The sequence below is a fragment of the Ambystoma mexicanum genome, chromosome 1q (assembly GCF_040938575.1).
Source record: "Ambystoma mexicanum isolate Mex_15411 chromosome 1q, UKY_AmexF1_1, whole genome shotgun sequence".
Lineage (NCBI taxonomy): Eukaryota > Metazoa > Chordata > Amphibia > Caudata > Ambystomatidae > Ambystoma > Ambystoma mexicanum.
In genome coordinates, this window is record NC_090922.1 from 931602834 (window position 1) to 931615696 (window position 12863).

General features: G+C 45.1%; 1 protein-coding gene across 1 annotated transcript in view; it reads left to right on the plus strand.

Annotated features, from left to right (window-relative positions):
- The window catches only part of LRRC39 (leucine rich repeat containing 39), a 207233-nt gene that overhangs the window by 46889 nt on the left and 147481 nt on the right, over window positions 1-12863 (plus strand). Inside the window, exons 2-4 of the mRNA XM_069641590.1 lie at window positions 2286-2502; window positions 2810-2915; window positions 12149-12305. Of these exons, the coding sequence (XP_069497691.1) occupies window positions 2375-2502; window positions 2810-2915; window positions 12149-12305 (391 nt within the window). The 5' untranslated portion in view covers window positions 2286-2374. The remainder of the gene's footprint in view (window positions 1-2285; window positions 2503-2809; window positions 2916-12148; window positions 12306-12863) is intronic.

The following is a 12863-nucleotide window of genomic DNA, read 5'->3' on the forward strand; positions in this document are numbered from 1 at the left end:
GTACCACACGGCGGAAGAGGAACATAAGTGAAACACCGAGATAGCCATTGAGAAAATCAGGAAATGTATGAGGTTTTGGGAGAAGTTGCCCCTAGCAATGATGGGACGAGGAGCAATGCTTAAGATGGTGGTCCTACCTAGGCTTTTACATTACTTTAGTAATATTCCATATATGATGCCTAAGAAGTTGGCACCCAGAACAGAGTGGCGTTATGGAAGTTGCAGAACTTCTATGAAAAAGGTGGTATTAAACTACCTAATTTTGAGGCTTATTATGTAGCGGGTCAACTGCAATATGTGGCCAAGTGGCTCTCTGATGAAGAGACCCCTGAACATAGGTTGTTTGGGCAGGACTGTACTCCATTTTACTTAAGGGAAATGATCTGGTTACCCAAGTCAGAAATTAAAGAGCGCCCTGGGATGATGATATCTGGGTGGAAAATGTGGCGTAGAGCTTGCCGGATGATGGGAGACCCTGTCCCATGCTCCCCGCAGATACTGTTGGTTGCACTGGCGGGGGAGGATAAGCAGTTGAGGGTGATTATCAGGACCTACTGGGAATCAGTGGGGCTGGTTACGTTAGGGGACATTTGGCAAGAAGGGACCATAAGGAATTTTGGAGAACTTGGGGAAGCAGCGGGATTACATACAGGTCAATATGTTACGTATCACAGAATGGTGCAGAAGATTCGTAAAACGAGGCCTGAAACAATTTTGACAGAGGTACCAGATGCTATTATTGGGGCAATATATGACATATCGGAGGGGGGCATAAGATCTCTAGATTATATGAGATGGTGAGGTCTAGGGTCGGGAAGGAATTAGTACATTTAAGATCGGAATGGGAAGCGGAAGCGGGAGCCCCTATAGAGGATGGGATGTGGGAACGTGCCTTGGGATACCACAAGAAAGTGTCATGAAATGCAAGATTAAAACAAATACAGTTATATATAACGCACAGGGCATGCATGACCCCTCTGAGGATATCTAAGTTTAAAAACGTTTGGCGCCAGGCGTGTCCTAAGTGCGATGAGGAGAACGCCGACATGATACACATGTTTTGGGCATGCCCGGTAATTGAATGCTTCTGGGGTAAAGTAGCACAAAAACTAGAGGAGAAAGGGGTAACGCTCGTCATAGATACAGTCTGGGCCTGCTTGCTGGGTGGTTTCCCCAGATCACCGAAATTTAAACATGTCGGTAAATTGAAAGATTTGGCATATGTGCTTGCCAAACGAAGGATAGCCATGGGGTGGAAGAAGTGTCACAAACCACGGGTGGAGGTGTGGTGGAAGGAATTACAGAAATGGGCGGAGGCTGAAAAGATGGTATGGCAGGAGACGAGCAGCATGAGTGGGGAGGAGGAAATGGGCTCTCTGATGGCATGGAAATCATTGATAGCGGAAATGTTCGGAGTAGTATCGGATCCAAAGGAATCCGAGGGCAGCGAAACTCTGCCACACGAAGCAGATATTGAATGCGAAGAACAAACAGGCTCATAAAGGGGGGTGGGATTGGGAGAGCAGTGACTAAAAACTAAATGTGTTTATCGGAATTGTTATAAATTGCATTGCAAGTTTGGTTTGTATTGTTGTTTGGTTTGAATAAAATTAATAAAGAAACAAAAAAAAAAAAACTTATTTTAGGCTATCGCCCTAGACTGTTAACAACCGTGCCGGTGCTCCCGAGGCAACTCTGTGAGCGGGTGCCATCCCGCCTGGCAGGTCTGACCCTGGCAGGTGGGACAGCACCAACCCGCAGAGTTGTACTGTGCCGGTCCAGTAACAACGGTGCCAGTAGGCTCATCGGCACTGTTACCAGACCGGCACAGTTATAATGAGGCCAATTGAAAGTAAAAAAGGGAATTCAGCTACATAACTAGCAGTCCCAAGCCTAGAGGGCAGCATCTGAAATGGAGGAAGATAGGATTATGGGTGATTGGTCTGATACTTATAATCCGCACAGATGAGGGTGAGGAGAGGCCAATTGGTCTGATGCTGTATATCCTGGAAAGACAAAGGTGAGGAAAGGCTAATTGGTTTGATGCTTTATAGCCAGGACAGACAAGGGTGAGGAGAAGCTACAAATGCTTTTGTTAATTTTAAAGGGCAAATGTGTCTGCCTGTTATCAGAACATGGCTCATCCTTGCATGATAAGGGCTCTGACAATAAATAGAGATGAAGTTGAGAGCGCCCTGTTCTCCCACCAGAGTCTCCTAGAGCAATCTCATGTTATTGTCCATAACTTGTTCAGATACTAATATTTTAAGGCAACCTCTCTTGAGCTTTTGCAGTCAAGCCTCTATTCAGCCTTGGTTCGGGGACACTGTAATGGAAGACCACAAGAAAAAGGGTACAGAAAATTGAAAGCACCATGAGAGGAGTAACAGTGTGCATCGGGGCATTTACCAATGTCAAGGCAATCTGGGAAGAAAGAATTGAAAAGGAGAATGAGAAAATTCAACTGGAAAAAGCTTTATGGCAGAAAACATCTGTAAAGAAGTGAGTTTACCTTAAACATCAAATATAAAATTATGCCATGCATTGAGCAAATATAATTGTATTACAAGGCAAGGCAAACCATATTTCTGTATGATCTAAACTGATTGAAATTACCAAAGTATGTGAATAATGACTAATTTCCATGCCGTACAGGGTGGTTGTTGTATTGAAAACACAAGATACAAAAATACTAAGGTTTACTTAATGATGTGCTAAATACAACAACCTGCTCATAGAACTGGGAGATACAAGTTTTAAATGATAAAATGAGGACAACGTAGAAATCTCATTTCTCTCTCTACTGCAGGCTTGCACATGCCTGGGAAGACAGAGTGAGCTTTGCTAAGCTTAAGGAAAAGGTCATCACTGAAGACGGGAGGCTAATTCTAAGGATAGAGAAAGAGGAATGGAAGGTAATGATTTTTGGACATTCTTTATGCATTGGTTGATGAGTAGCAGGGTGAAACGCTCTCCTGTGAGGGAGACATTCTAGTTGACCTATTAGGAATAGTTTCTAATGGATCCAGTTGCTAGAATTAAAGTTTCTGGAGACGATTCCACCTGATTCCAGGTGTATCCCGATGATAGTTATTGGTGTCTAATGATGTCTATTTGCATCAGTTGATATTTTTATAAAATTAATAGGGTTTCCCTTGTGTTGTATAGGTTATATCGTCCAATGACCAAAACCCAATGTGCCACAGCTGTATCCAGCAGAAACCAATCAGAATTGCTCTACTGAAGTTTTTACTAAGGAAGGCTTACAGGCAGTTGCTGTCTAGCGAATACTGTGAAAGATCCTGAGATGTCGTTACTTCTCCCCTGGGGGCGGAGGGGGGTCTTTCCATAAGGCCAGGGTGTTGAGGCCACTTCCAGGTAGTCCCCCTTGGGGGTGGTACTCAGTGGGAGCATCTCGTGGGAAGAGGCCTCCCCTCTGGGGACAAGGGAGAACATCTGCAGAGACTGTGGTATACCCACCCCCACCCATTCCATATACACTTGTTCAGTCCTTAGACCCCACTTCCAACACAAGCTCCCATAGTGTACTTCTCTAACATCTGTGAGGTTAACATGACCAAAGGTACTAGGACGAAGAAGATCCTTGAGCGCTGTCAGGGTTTTCCTAACCCAAGTAATGGGACGAGGTGTGCCATATGAGGAATAAGGACTGACATGACAATAATGACAGGTGTTGACGTTGCGCCAGGGTGGAGCCTGCAGAATAAGATGAAAACAGAAGAAGGACTTCTTGTCTCCAGCCCATGACAAACCCAGGAGCTTTGATTCACATCCAGCGAAGAACCTGGTGGAGTGGCGAGTGCAGGCGAGCAGCCGTGGAAGTCCCAAGGTGGTCAAGCAGGAAGCAACCTCCCCACCAGTCTTGAGAAGCTGTGTGGTGGCGCGGCTGTGACCAGTTGGACCGAATGGTCTGCTGTAAGCATAGAGGCTGGGAAGCAGAGGAGCAGACCGCAGACCCAAGCAGCTGACGAACCGAGAGAGAAGGAATGCCCATGCTGCCATTAAGATGCCTGATCCCAAGAAGAACCAGAGAGCTACCGGATCCTGGTGGCAGGTACGGGAAGTTTCGGGAGGCCCGGTAGGGATGCGGGCAGGCAGCAAGAGGGTCCTGCATCAAGTGGCCTAAGGAAAACCACTGATCACCAGAGAGGGGTCTGGGACCCAAACCAAGAAGTGAGGCATCTTCCTCGTATCAGCACTTGGATAGAGAGAGTGAGCCAAGAAAGCTGAACCAAAGAGTAAGAGAAACAGGGATCGGGGACCCACATCAAGAAGCAAGGAATCTTCCTCATGGCAGTTCTTGGTGAGAGAGTAAGCCAATTGGGCTGAACCTAAGAGTGAGAAAAACCGGGGTTTGGTACCCAAACCAGGAAGCAAGGTATCTTCCTCATGGGCATATTTGGCAGGAGCATGGACCAAGTGGGATAAACTGGAGAGGGATGAGAACCAGGGTATGGGACTCAAAAATTAGAAGATAGTTTGGGTCATCTTCCTCGTCACAGTACTTGGTAAAGGGAGTCCAGTAGACCAGGGAAAGGAAGTCATTCCCCCTGTTTATCTGGAACTGTGCTGACAAGTGAAAAGATACCAGGAGAAGGGAGTCCTTCTCCTAGTAACCAAAGTTGTATGAACTCTAAAACCAAGATACCAGGGGAAGGGAATCATTTCACAGGTAACCAAGAACAGGGGAAGTGAGTAATTTCCCTTTGGTTGTGTTGAACTGTCAAGATACTCGAAAAAATGAGTAATTCTCTTAGTAACCAAAGTCGTACGAACTATAAAACCTTGGCTACCAGGAGAAGAGTGTCATTCTCCTGGTAACCAGAACCTATTAAGAAAGACACTGTATCTGCCCAGGAGAACTGTTCGAACATTAACTTTTTTGTGTTTTGACCTGGGGAAGGGATCCATTCCCTCAAGAAGAAACCAATACTTGGAAACTAACTTCTACACCCAGTCCAGAAGAAGGAAGTCATTCTTCTGGACTAAACAGATCTACTTTATATTTAGTTTAGCATTAAGTTTAAGGGTCAGAACTAGGGTTTTGACACATGACAGTGAACTATTGATTTATTCAGATATTCTGATAGAACCATTAGTCTTTTAGTTGAGACAGGGAAACCCTTATTAAAGTTAGGGAAAGCTAGGTTTTCCCTTTATTTTCATAAACAATAAGTCTATAGCAACCACTATGCCATGTGTGTGTCAGTCTTCTCCTTTTGCACCCTTACAATACTCAAAGATAATACTCAAGAGAATGTATGCATTGCTAGCTTCTAGCAGTTTACACTTTTTTGCTCTTAAAGTGTGGATGTTCCGGTATTAAAGCATAGTTCCACTCATAAAAAAATAGGTTCACAAAACATGCTGCTGTGAAAGAAGAGCCAAATAAGCATTATCTAAAGTACACAAACCTCTAGAAATGTTATTTTCCTTGCAGTTAAAAATCTGATTGCGTGCCACCGGTTTTTGTGATGTAAACAGAATTCCCATAGGTAGTAAGATAAATTTATAGAATGTTCTCTGGGTTCATACCACCCTCTATAGGCCTTAAGGGGCCTCGATTTTAAGATGGGTATAACTGTAAAGATATTATTATGAATATATCCTAATGAAGTGAATTAAGTAATCGGAATTGTGAATACGAACCTTTAAAAAAAAAAAGGAAAAAACATAGTTTAGACGCCCACCCTCCATCCGGTTTATAGAGACTGAAATGCATGGATATTGACTAACAGAAAATATTGATTGATTTGGACTTGAGGGTTTCTGGAAATGAGTGCTTATAGATCGTGCTATGAGACTGAAATAACAGGCCTGTAAATTCATTTTCTATGAGCAATTTCTCTAAATAAGTGCCAACAGATTATCGCATCATTTTCCAGTGATGTCCTTTGGGAGTCACGGCTCCCTAGCTACCCCTGCAACCTCCCTTGCTACCCCTGTAAAGATTTTTTTTTTTTTTTATACTTAAGTGCCTGGAGTATTGCCCCCAAGACCGCAGCCACTGCGGTGTGGGGGCCACACCAAACCAGGTCTGAGGGTGCCTTGGTGCAGTCTTCACCCAGTTGCGGGAAGATAGCTCAGGGGCAACATGCTCGCCTTAGAAGCAAGTTGACACGGAGCAACTTAGGTTCGATCCCTGGGTCCACGCTTAGAAACCTCTGGGCATTAAGCATGTTATAAATAACCAATCAAATCAAATCAAGGGGAAGACTGCGCTGGAGCTTGCAGCATGAGAAGGAATCGCTCAGTAGGGGTTCAAGCTGACCGTCACATGTAGCACGTGTCACATGCCACGTTCAGCGCCAACCCCTTCAACTCCAGCTTCCTCGCGGCATACACAGGAACCAGGAAGCTCTCCTAGCTTCTTGGTTCCTGTGCCGCACGGAGGAGCCGAAGGTGGCTGGAGTGACGAACCGAAGCTGGACAAACAGGTTAGTAGGCTTAAAAAAAATAATAAGTTGATGTGTATTTTGCATGTGTGAAGTGCGGGTCAGATGTATTTATGTGCTATGGGTCAGTGAGTGGTGGGTGAATGAGATGAAATGTGATAGTGTGTGTGTGTTTGAATGTTCTGGGTGGGTGGGTGTGTGCCTGTGTAGATAATGCAGTGAGAGTGGATGTAATAGAAGGTGTATGAGTGAGTGACTGACTGGTGGGTGAATGAGTATGAATGTGGTAGTGTGTGTTTGAATATTCTGGGTGGGTCAGTGCATGCCTGTGTGGAGAATGCAGTGAGAGTGGATGAAAGAGAAGGTGTATGAGTATAAATGTGATAGTGTGTTTCAATGTTCTGGATGGGTACGTGTCTGTGTGGAGAATGCAATGTGAGTGGACATGAGAGAAGGTGTATGGGTCAGTGAGAGGTTGGTGAATGAGTAGGAATGTCATAGTGTGTGTTTGAATGTTCTAGGTGGATGGGTGCATTCCAGTGTGGGGAATGCAGTGCAAGTGGACCTGAGAGGTTTATAGGTGAGTGTATGTTGGGGGAGTGAGTAGGAATGTGTTTGAGTAAATGTTCTGGGTGGGTGGGTGCCAGTATAAGTGTATGTGAGAGAAGGTATATGGGTGAGTGACTGGTGGGTGAATGGGTATGAATGTGATTGTGTGTGTGTGAATGGATGGGTGTTTGCCTGTGTGGTGAATGCAGTGTGAATAAATGTGAGAGATGTATTGGCGGGTGAAAGGGGATGCGTGTGTGTGCGTGTGTATGCATGTGTGTGTGTGTGTGTGTGTGTTATGCCCTGGTATACTGAGGATCACTAAAGCATTTTTGACACATCCTTTATTGACTTTGCACGTTTTACTGGCATTTCCGGGCAACCCCAAGTTCATGTGTGTCATTACCTGGCTAAACTGGCATTTTGGTAGAGCCAGTCTAGCCATTGCTTACTGTGGCATGCCATGTGTTACTTGGCATCTTTGATAAAGCAAGCATGATAAGTAGTATTACCTCACTAGACTGACGTTTTGGTGTAGCGGGCTGTATATTTCTTACTGCAGCATGACCTTTTATCAACTGAGCATCTATGATGAAGCAAGGATGAGTGTTCATATGGATCTAGACTGGCTTACATGTTTTCTTATTGTGACATGTCACTTTTAATGGCCAAACCAACAGGAGTGTTTTCTTACATAGGAGTACTGGCATATATTGGCAGAGCCATCATTGTGCCTAGTGCCAGTAATTATACTATAAAAAAACATCTCAAAGCGAACATGAGTATGTTTGTATATGGGATTGCTAGCATATGTTGGTGGAGCCAGCATGGAAATGTGTGGGCACAGCCAGCATGAAAATGTTTTTTATACTGGCATATATTGAAGGGACCAGCATGGCAATGTATTGGGAAATGCACTGTTGCACTTTTGGTGACTTGCATCTACTGTACATTTTTCCATGGGTTACCCCTACACCCTACAAAACCAATTGCAAACTGTCTGGCCTTCCACACAAATTTTCACAGAAAGTCTGCTGTGTAATGCACCATTTTAACCCATTATTCAAAACATTTTCTCATGGGAGGGGGAAGAATCCCCCTGACCCTCCCAAACCTATGTTTGTTAGTTCGTGCCCCCTTGCTATGCTTGGTCGCAATCGCATATTTGTGGCAGATATTTACACCCTCCAATAAAACAACTCTCCAGCCACCACTGGTGGTTGGTATATTTTGGGACCAGGCACCATCCCCTTCTTTCTACGCCAGGTGAAACATTTAAGCTTTGATTAAAAAACCTATTTACTTGTTTCACTTGGAGAAGTGCATGCCCCTGCCTTGAGTCCCACTCTTGAGGGAAGTGCAGCCCCCCACACCTCACCCCATCTTAGACACTGTTTCCATCAAAAAGACCCTATCCTATTGTTTCTAGAGAAACCCCTCAGCACCAGTCGACGTTTGATCCCACCCCTTCTTAAAAAACGGAGCACAACAACAATCTGTTTACAACCTTAAATGTTGTGGTAAGTGTGTCATTGCTCTCCCTTACTACAGTGCCCCTTGCTTACCTGCTCACCATTCCACTTCCTTCCCTAAACTGTACTGCTCCAAGGTGCCCCACTGGAAGTTGCTCCCATGTGTTCCACTGTAATTTGCTCCTGTGTGTCCAACTCTACTTTTTAGCCTTCAGTGTTTTGCTTCCTAGCATCTCACTGTGATTTTCCCCATGGTACCAATGTAATTAGTGCCCCAGTGTGTTTTCGCTCTTGAACGGGCAACATAATTCATGTGACTGATACCTTGATATTGCACCTTGACCTCCTACCATGTTGAGCTGTCCATAGAGATAATGATGTGTTATTTATATAGCGCCTTAATCCAAAGCACTTAGATCACACGAGGGCTCAGCCCTCTCTAGAACCTCTACGCTGAACTCTAATTGTGAACTATTCTTCATGCTCCCTATGTCTTCCTCTCCTCTCTGCCTTCCCCCACTCACACCCGCACCAATAACTGCACTGTCCACAGGCAGAGATAAACTAATAGACCATTCCAGGATGCCTCAAGACATCTCCTCGCAAGTACCTTATTCAAAGGGCACCATCATGAAGACATCACTATAGCCACACTGGCTGGATGCTCAAAACTGCCCACCGGGCCCTCCACTTACTCCCCTGCACTAATAGTCTCAACCTCTACGTTCAAACACACTATACATTTACCAGCTAAGCTCTCACATACATCAATAGAATCACGCTCTTAACAGACATAAAACAAAAGAATGCTACATCTATACAATTAACTTACAAATCACAGCCTCGGACAATGCATCCTAGCACCACAGGGATGCAAGGATCCCCTCTGGACACAAATGGCTCTATGCTTTTGACACAGAACGCCTAGAAACCGCCCTGCGTGCAGGGTTCACGTTACTTCTCGTCTGCACTCATCAATGCAACAGCACAGCTATCTTGTACTTTCCCTCTCTCACCACTAACCTAACCCACTCGACAACCCTCTTTGACATCCGCCAGTGCCTGGAGACAATGTAAATGTCAGCGGTGTACGGTATGTCCCAGTAACATAAGACAACATAACCATCACTATTACCTCAGGTTCACAAGCTAGTGTAATAATGATATTTTATAACACGTAACAAAATACAAATATTCCTTGATGCGAAATTAAGACACAAGTAGAATTTTAAACAAAAATAGAGGGAAAAAACCTGCAAAAGAAAAAGTGTGTGAAAAAGCAAAAGAAGGAGTCAGGGGCAAAACAGAGTGAAAGGGAGATCAAAAGGGAGAGAGTGAATTAGAGTGTGAGAAAAGGAACGTGAGCGAGCAAATGAGCTCAAAAGAGAGAAAACAGAAAAGAGAGACCGAGTGGCAGAGAGAGAGAGCAAAATAGCATAAATGAGTGAATGAAAGACAAAAAATAGCAAAAGAAAGTGTGAAGTAAAAGAGAGAGGGAGAGAAAGAGCTCAAAGAAGAAAGCGTAAAAATGGAAAAGTAAATGGAAAAGCGTGAAGGAGCAAAAGAGTGAGTGAAAGAGCAAAGAGAGAAAATGAAAGGGCAAAAGAATGAAACAAAGCAAAACGTTTCAGAGAAAAAGAAAGCAAAAATTAGAGCATAGTAAAACTGAAAGGTCGGTGCAAATAACACTGTATATGAGGTCATTTTCTGCGTCCAGTGCATCACAAAGAGTGGCAGGAAACTTGTTTACCACCACTTTTTTCCAGCCACCAGATTTCATACATTTCTAAGGTGTAGCTGGGGAACTGGGCGGAAATAACATGGCAGGAAACTTGTTTACCACCACTTTTTTCCAGCCACCAGATTTCATACATTTCTAAGGTGTAGCTGGGGAACTGGGCGGAAATAACATGGCCGCCTGCCTAACACAAGTATCTGCATTACTTGTATTTTTATTTATTTGAAAAACAGGGAGGCCAATTTCGATCAGTAATGACTTACAATAGCACATTTACAGATGCAGAGGCATTGCCGAGAAAGGTGCCTGTGCAGTAGCACAAAGAGGAGAACAAGTGGCGAGCCAGTTTATGATTGTGTGGGCGAAGTGAGACATAGGGCCTCATTAGGACCCAGGCGGTAAGTTACCGCCTGGGCCGTGACTTTACCACCATGGCGTAAACTACGTTTACGCCATGGTGGTTGGCGGACTTACTGCCCCATTCCGAGTTTGGCGGGGCGGTAAGTCCCCAATCCCCATTTACCCTTCCCCATTCTTGCCCCATAGGGCATAATGGGAGTGGGGAAGGCGTTAATTACGCCACCGTAAATTACGGTGGCGTAATTAACTCCATGGTCCCTTAGCGCCATGGATTTTAACACCTGCTAAAAGCAGGTGTTAAATCCGCCATGGCGCTAAGGGACCTCGTACTCAGGCGGTAAGGGTCGGCGCTGTTTACGGCGCCGTAAACCCCTTACCGCCTGAGTTGTAATAAGGCCCATAGACCAAGGACAACACAAAACCAAAAAACATGAACACAGGGTCAGCTGCAAACTAATGAGTACTTATACATAATATTGCATTACTGCCAGCTTGATCGTTCATGCTGGCGGTAATGCACTGGATCCCTATGGAATCTTCCTGAAATTACCACCTGGTAAAAGCAGGTGGATTCCATGGTAAATGCCACCTGCAATTGTTACTTGTGACCGTTATTTACACGTTTCCGTAGCCACAGTCGAAACGTGAAGAGAAAAGGCGAATTTTGCTTATGTTCAGGCCCGGCCTTAGGGGGGCGAGCCGGGCGACTGCCCGGGGCGCCGTACCCCCTGGGTGCCATTAGCCCCCGCCACACCAGATCGGGGGAGTCTTTCAAGGGCTCCCCGAGCTGGTGTAGCGGGAGAAGGCGCAACAGGCGGGCGCATTCAATGTCAATCGGGTGCTCAGCACCCAATTGTCACCAAATGCGCCCCTCCGCCGCGGGCGCCTTCACCAACAAAAGGCACCATTAGCCCCCTGCCAGGCCAGCTCGGGGGAGTCTTTCAAGGGCTCCCCCAAGCTGGCATAGCAAGAGAAGGCGCAGCAGGCGGGCGCATTCAATGTCAATCGGGTTTCCAGCACCCGATTGTCACCAAATGCGCCTCTCTGCCGCGGGCGCCTTCACCAACAAAAGGCACCGTTAGCCCCCCGCCACGTCAGCTCGGGGGAGTCTTTCAAGGGCTCCCCTGAGCTGGCATAGTGGCGGCAGGGGCCTCAATGTTAATCAATGCGCCCGCGGCAGCAGAGCACATTTAGGAACAATAGGGTGCTGATGCTCCCTATTCTTAGAATTACCTCCTCGCCAGAGGGCGAATGTTTTAAAAAAAAAAGTGACACTCCCTGGCCACACCCACGAGAGAGGGGGCGCACGGGGGAGGGGGGGGCGCCAATTCGCCCAGGGTGCTGCTGCCCCTCAGGCCGGCCCTGCTTATGTTTTACACTTGACTTGAGTAAAAAAACGGCACCTTTGGCACTTAAGTGCAAACAGAAGTGATCGCCTCGGTGCAATTTACACTTTTAAAACCAAAATGACCTCCCCTGAATTGAGATATAAACACACACCCATTTGAGAAACATTGGAGACGTACATTGAATAAAGGGGGTTTACAGATCAGCTGCATTATATTTTCTTTCTTGCACAAGTTGTCTGACGGATTTCACTTTTTTATTTTTAGAATCTACCTCCTTGTTTGGGGAAACTTACCAACCTTCAGGAATGGCAGCTGCACAGAACAAATCTAATGAAAATTCCCACCTTTGTCGCAAGGTTTACTAATCTTATTGTTCTGGATTTATCTCGAAATTCCATTGCCGAATTACCCAAAGAAATTGGTGAGTTTGGGATTTCACTTTTGTTAATATGTTTGCATTTCAGTTGGAACAGTGAAAGATCGCAATAAAGATGGAGTATAATTCGTGAGTTCTCCATTTCTTAAACTGCTAACTTTGCTCGGTGGGTTAATGCAACACTGCTGGCCTGCATTTTTGTGTGCATGCCTGAAGGTCACAAAACCAACAGGGGTAAATCAGCTTATCATCCATTCAAGGTTGATTAAAAAGAGAGTACAATGGAATACCATGGTAGTGAAAACCTTTTTTTAAAGTTATTATTTAGTTATTAGATTATTAGTTATCTTAACATGTTTACTATAGCTTTATAGACCTGCAGCAAGGGCCGTACCGGGCGTTAAGGGCCCTGAAGACCGAGTTAATGATACATAAATGTTGCAGAAATTTAGTTTGCATCTAGGGTTTGGTTTCCTAGGAGGTTAAATGATATCTGTGCCATTTTAGTAAATATACACAGAGTGTAGGAGCACAAAGTAGAAGGTGCTATGTGGCAGGCATTGACTTGTTTGTGGTGTTTTCAAAGGGCAGTGGGAGGTAATT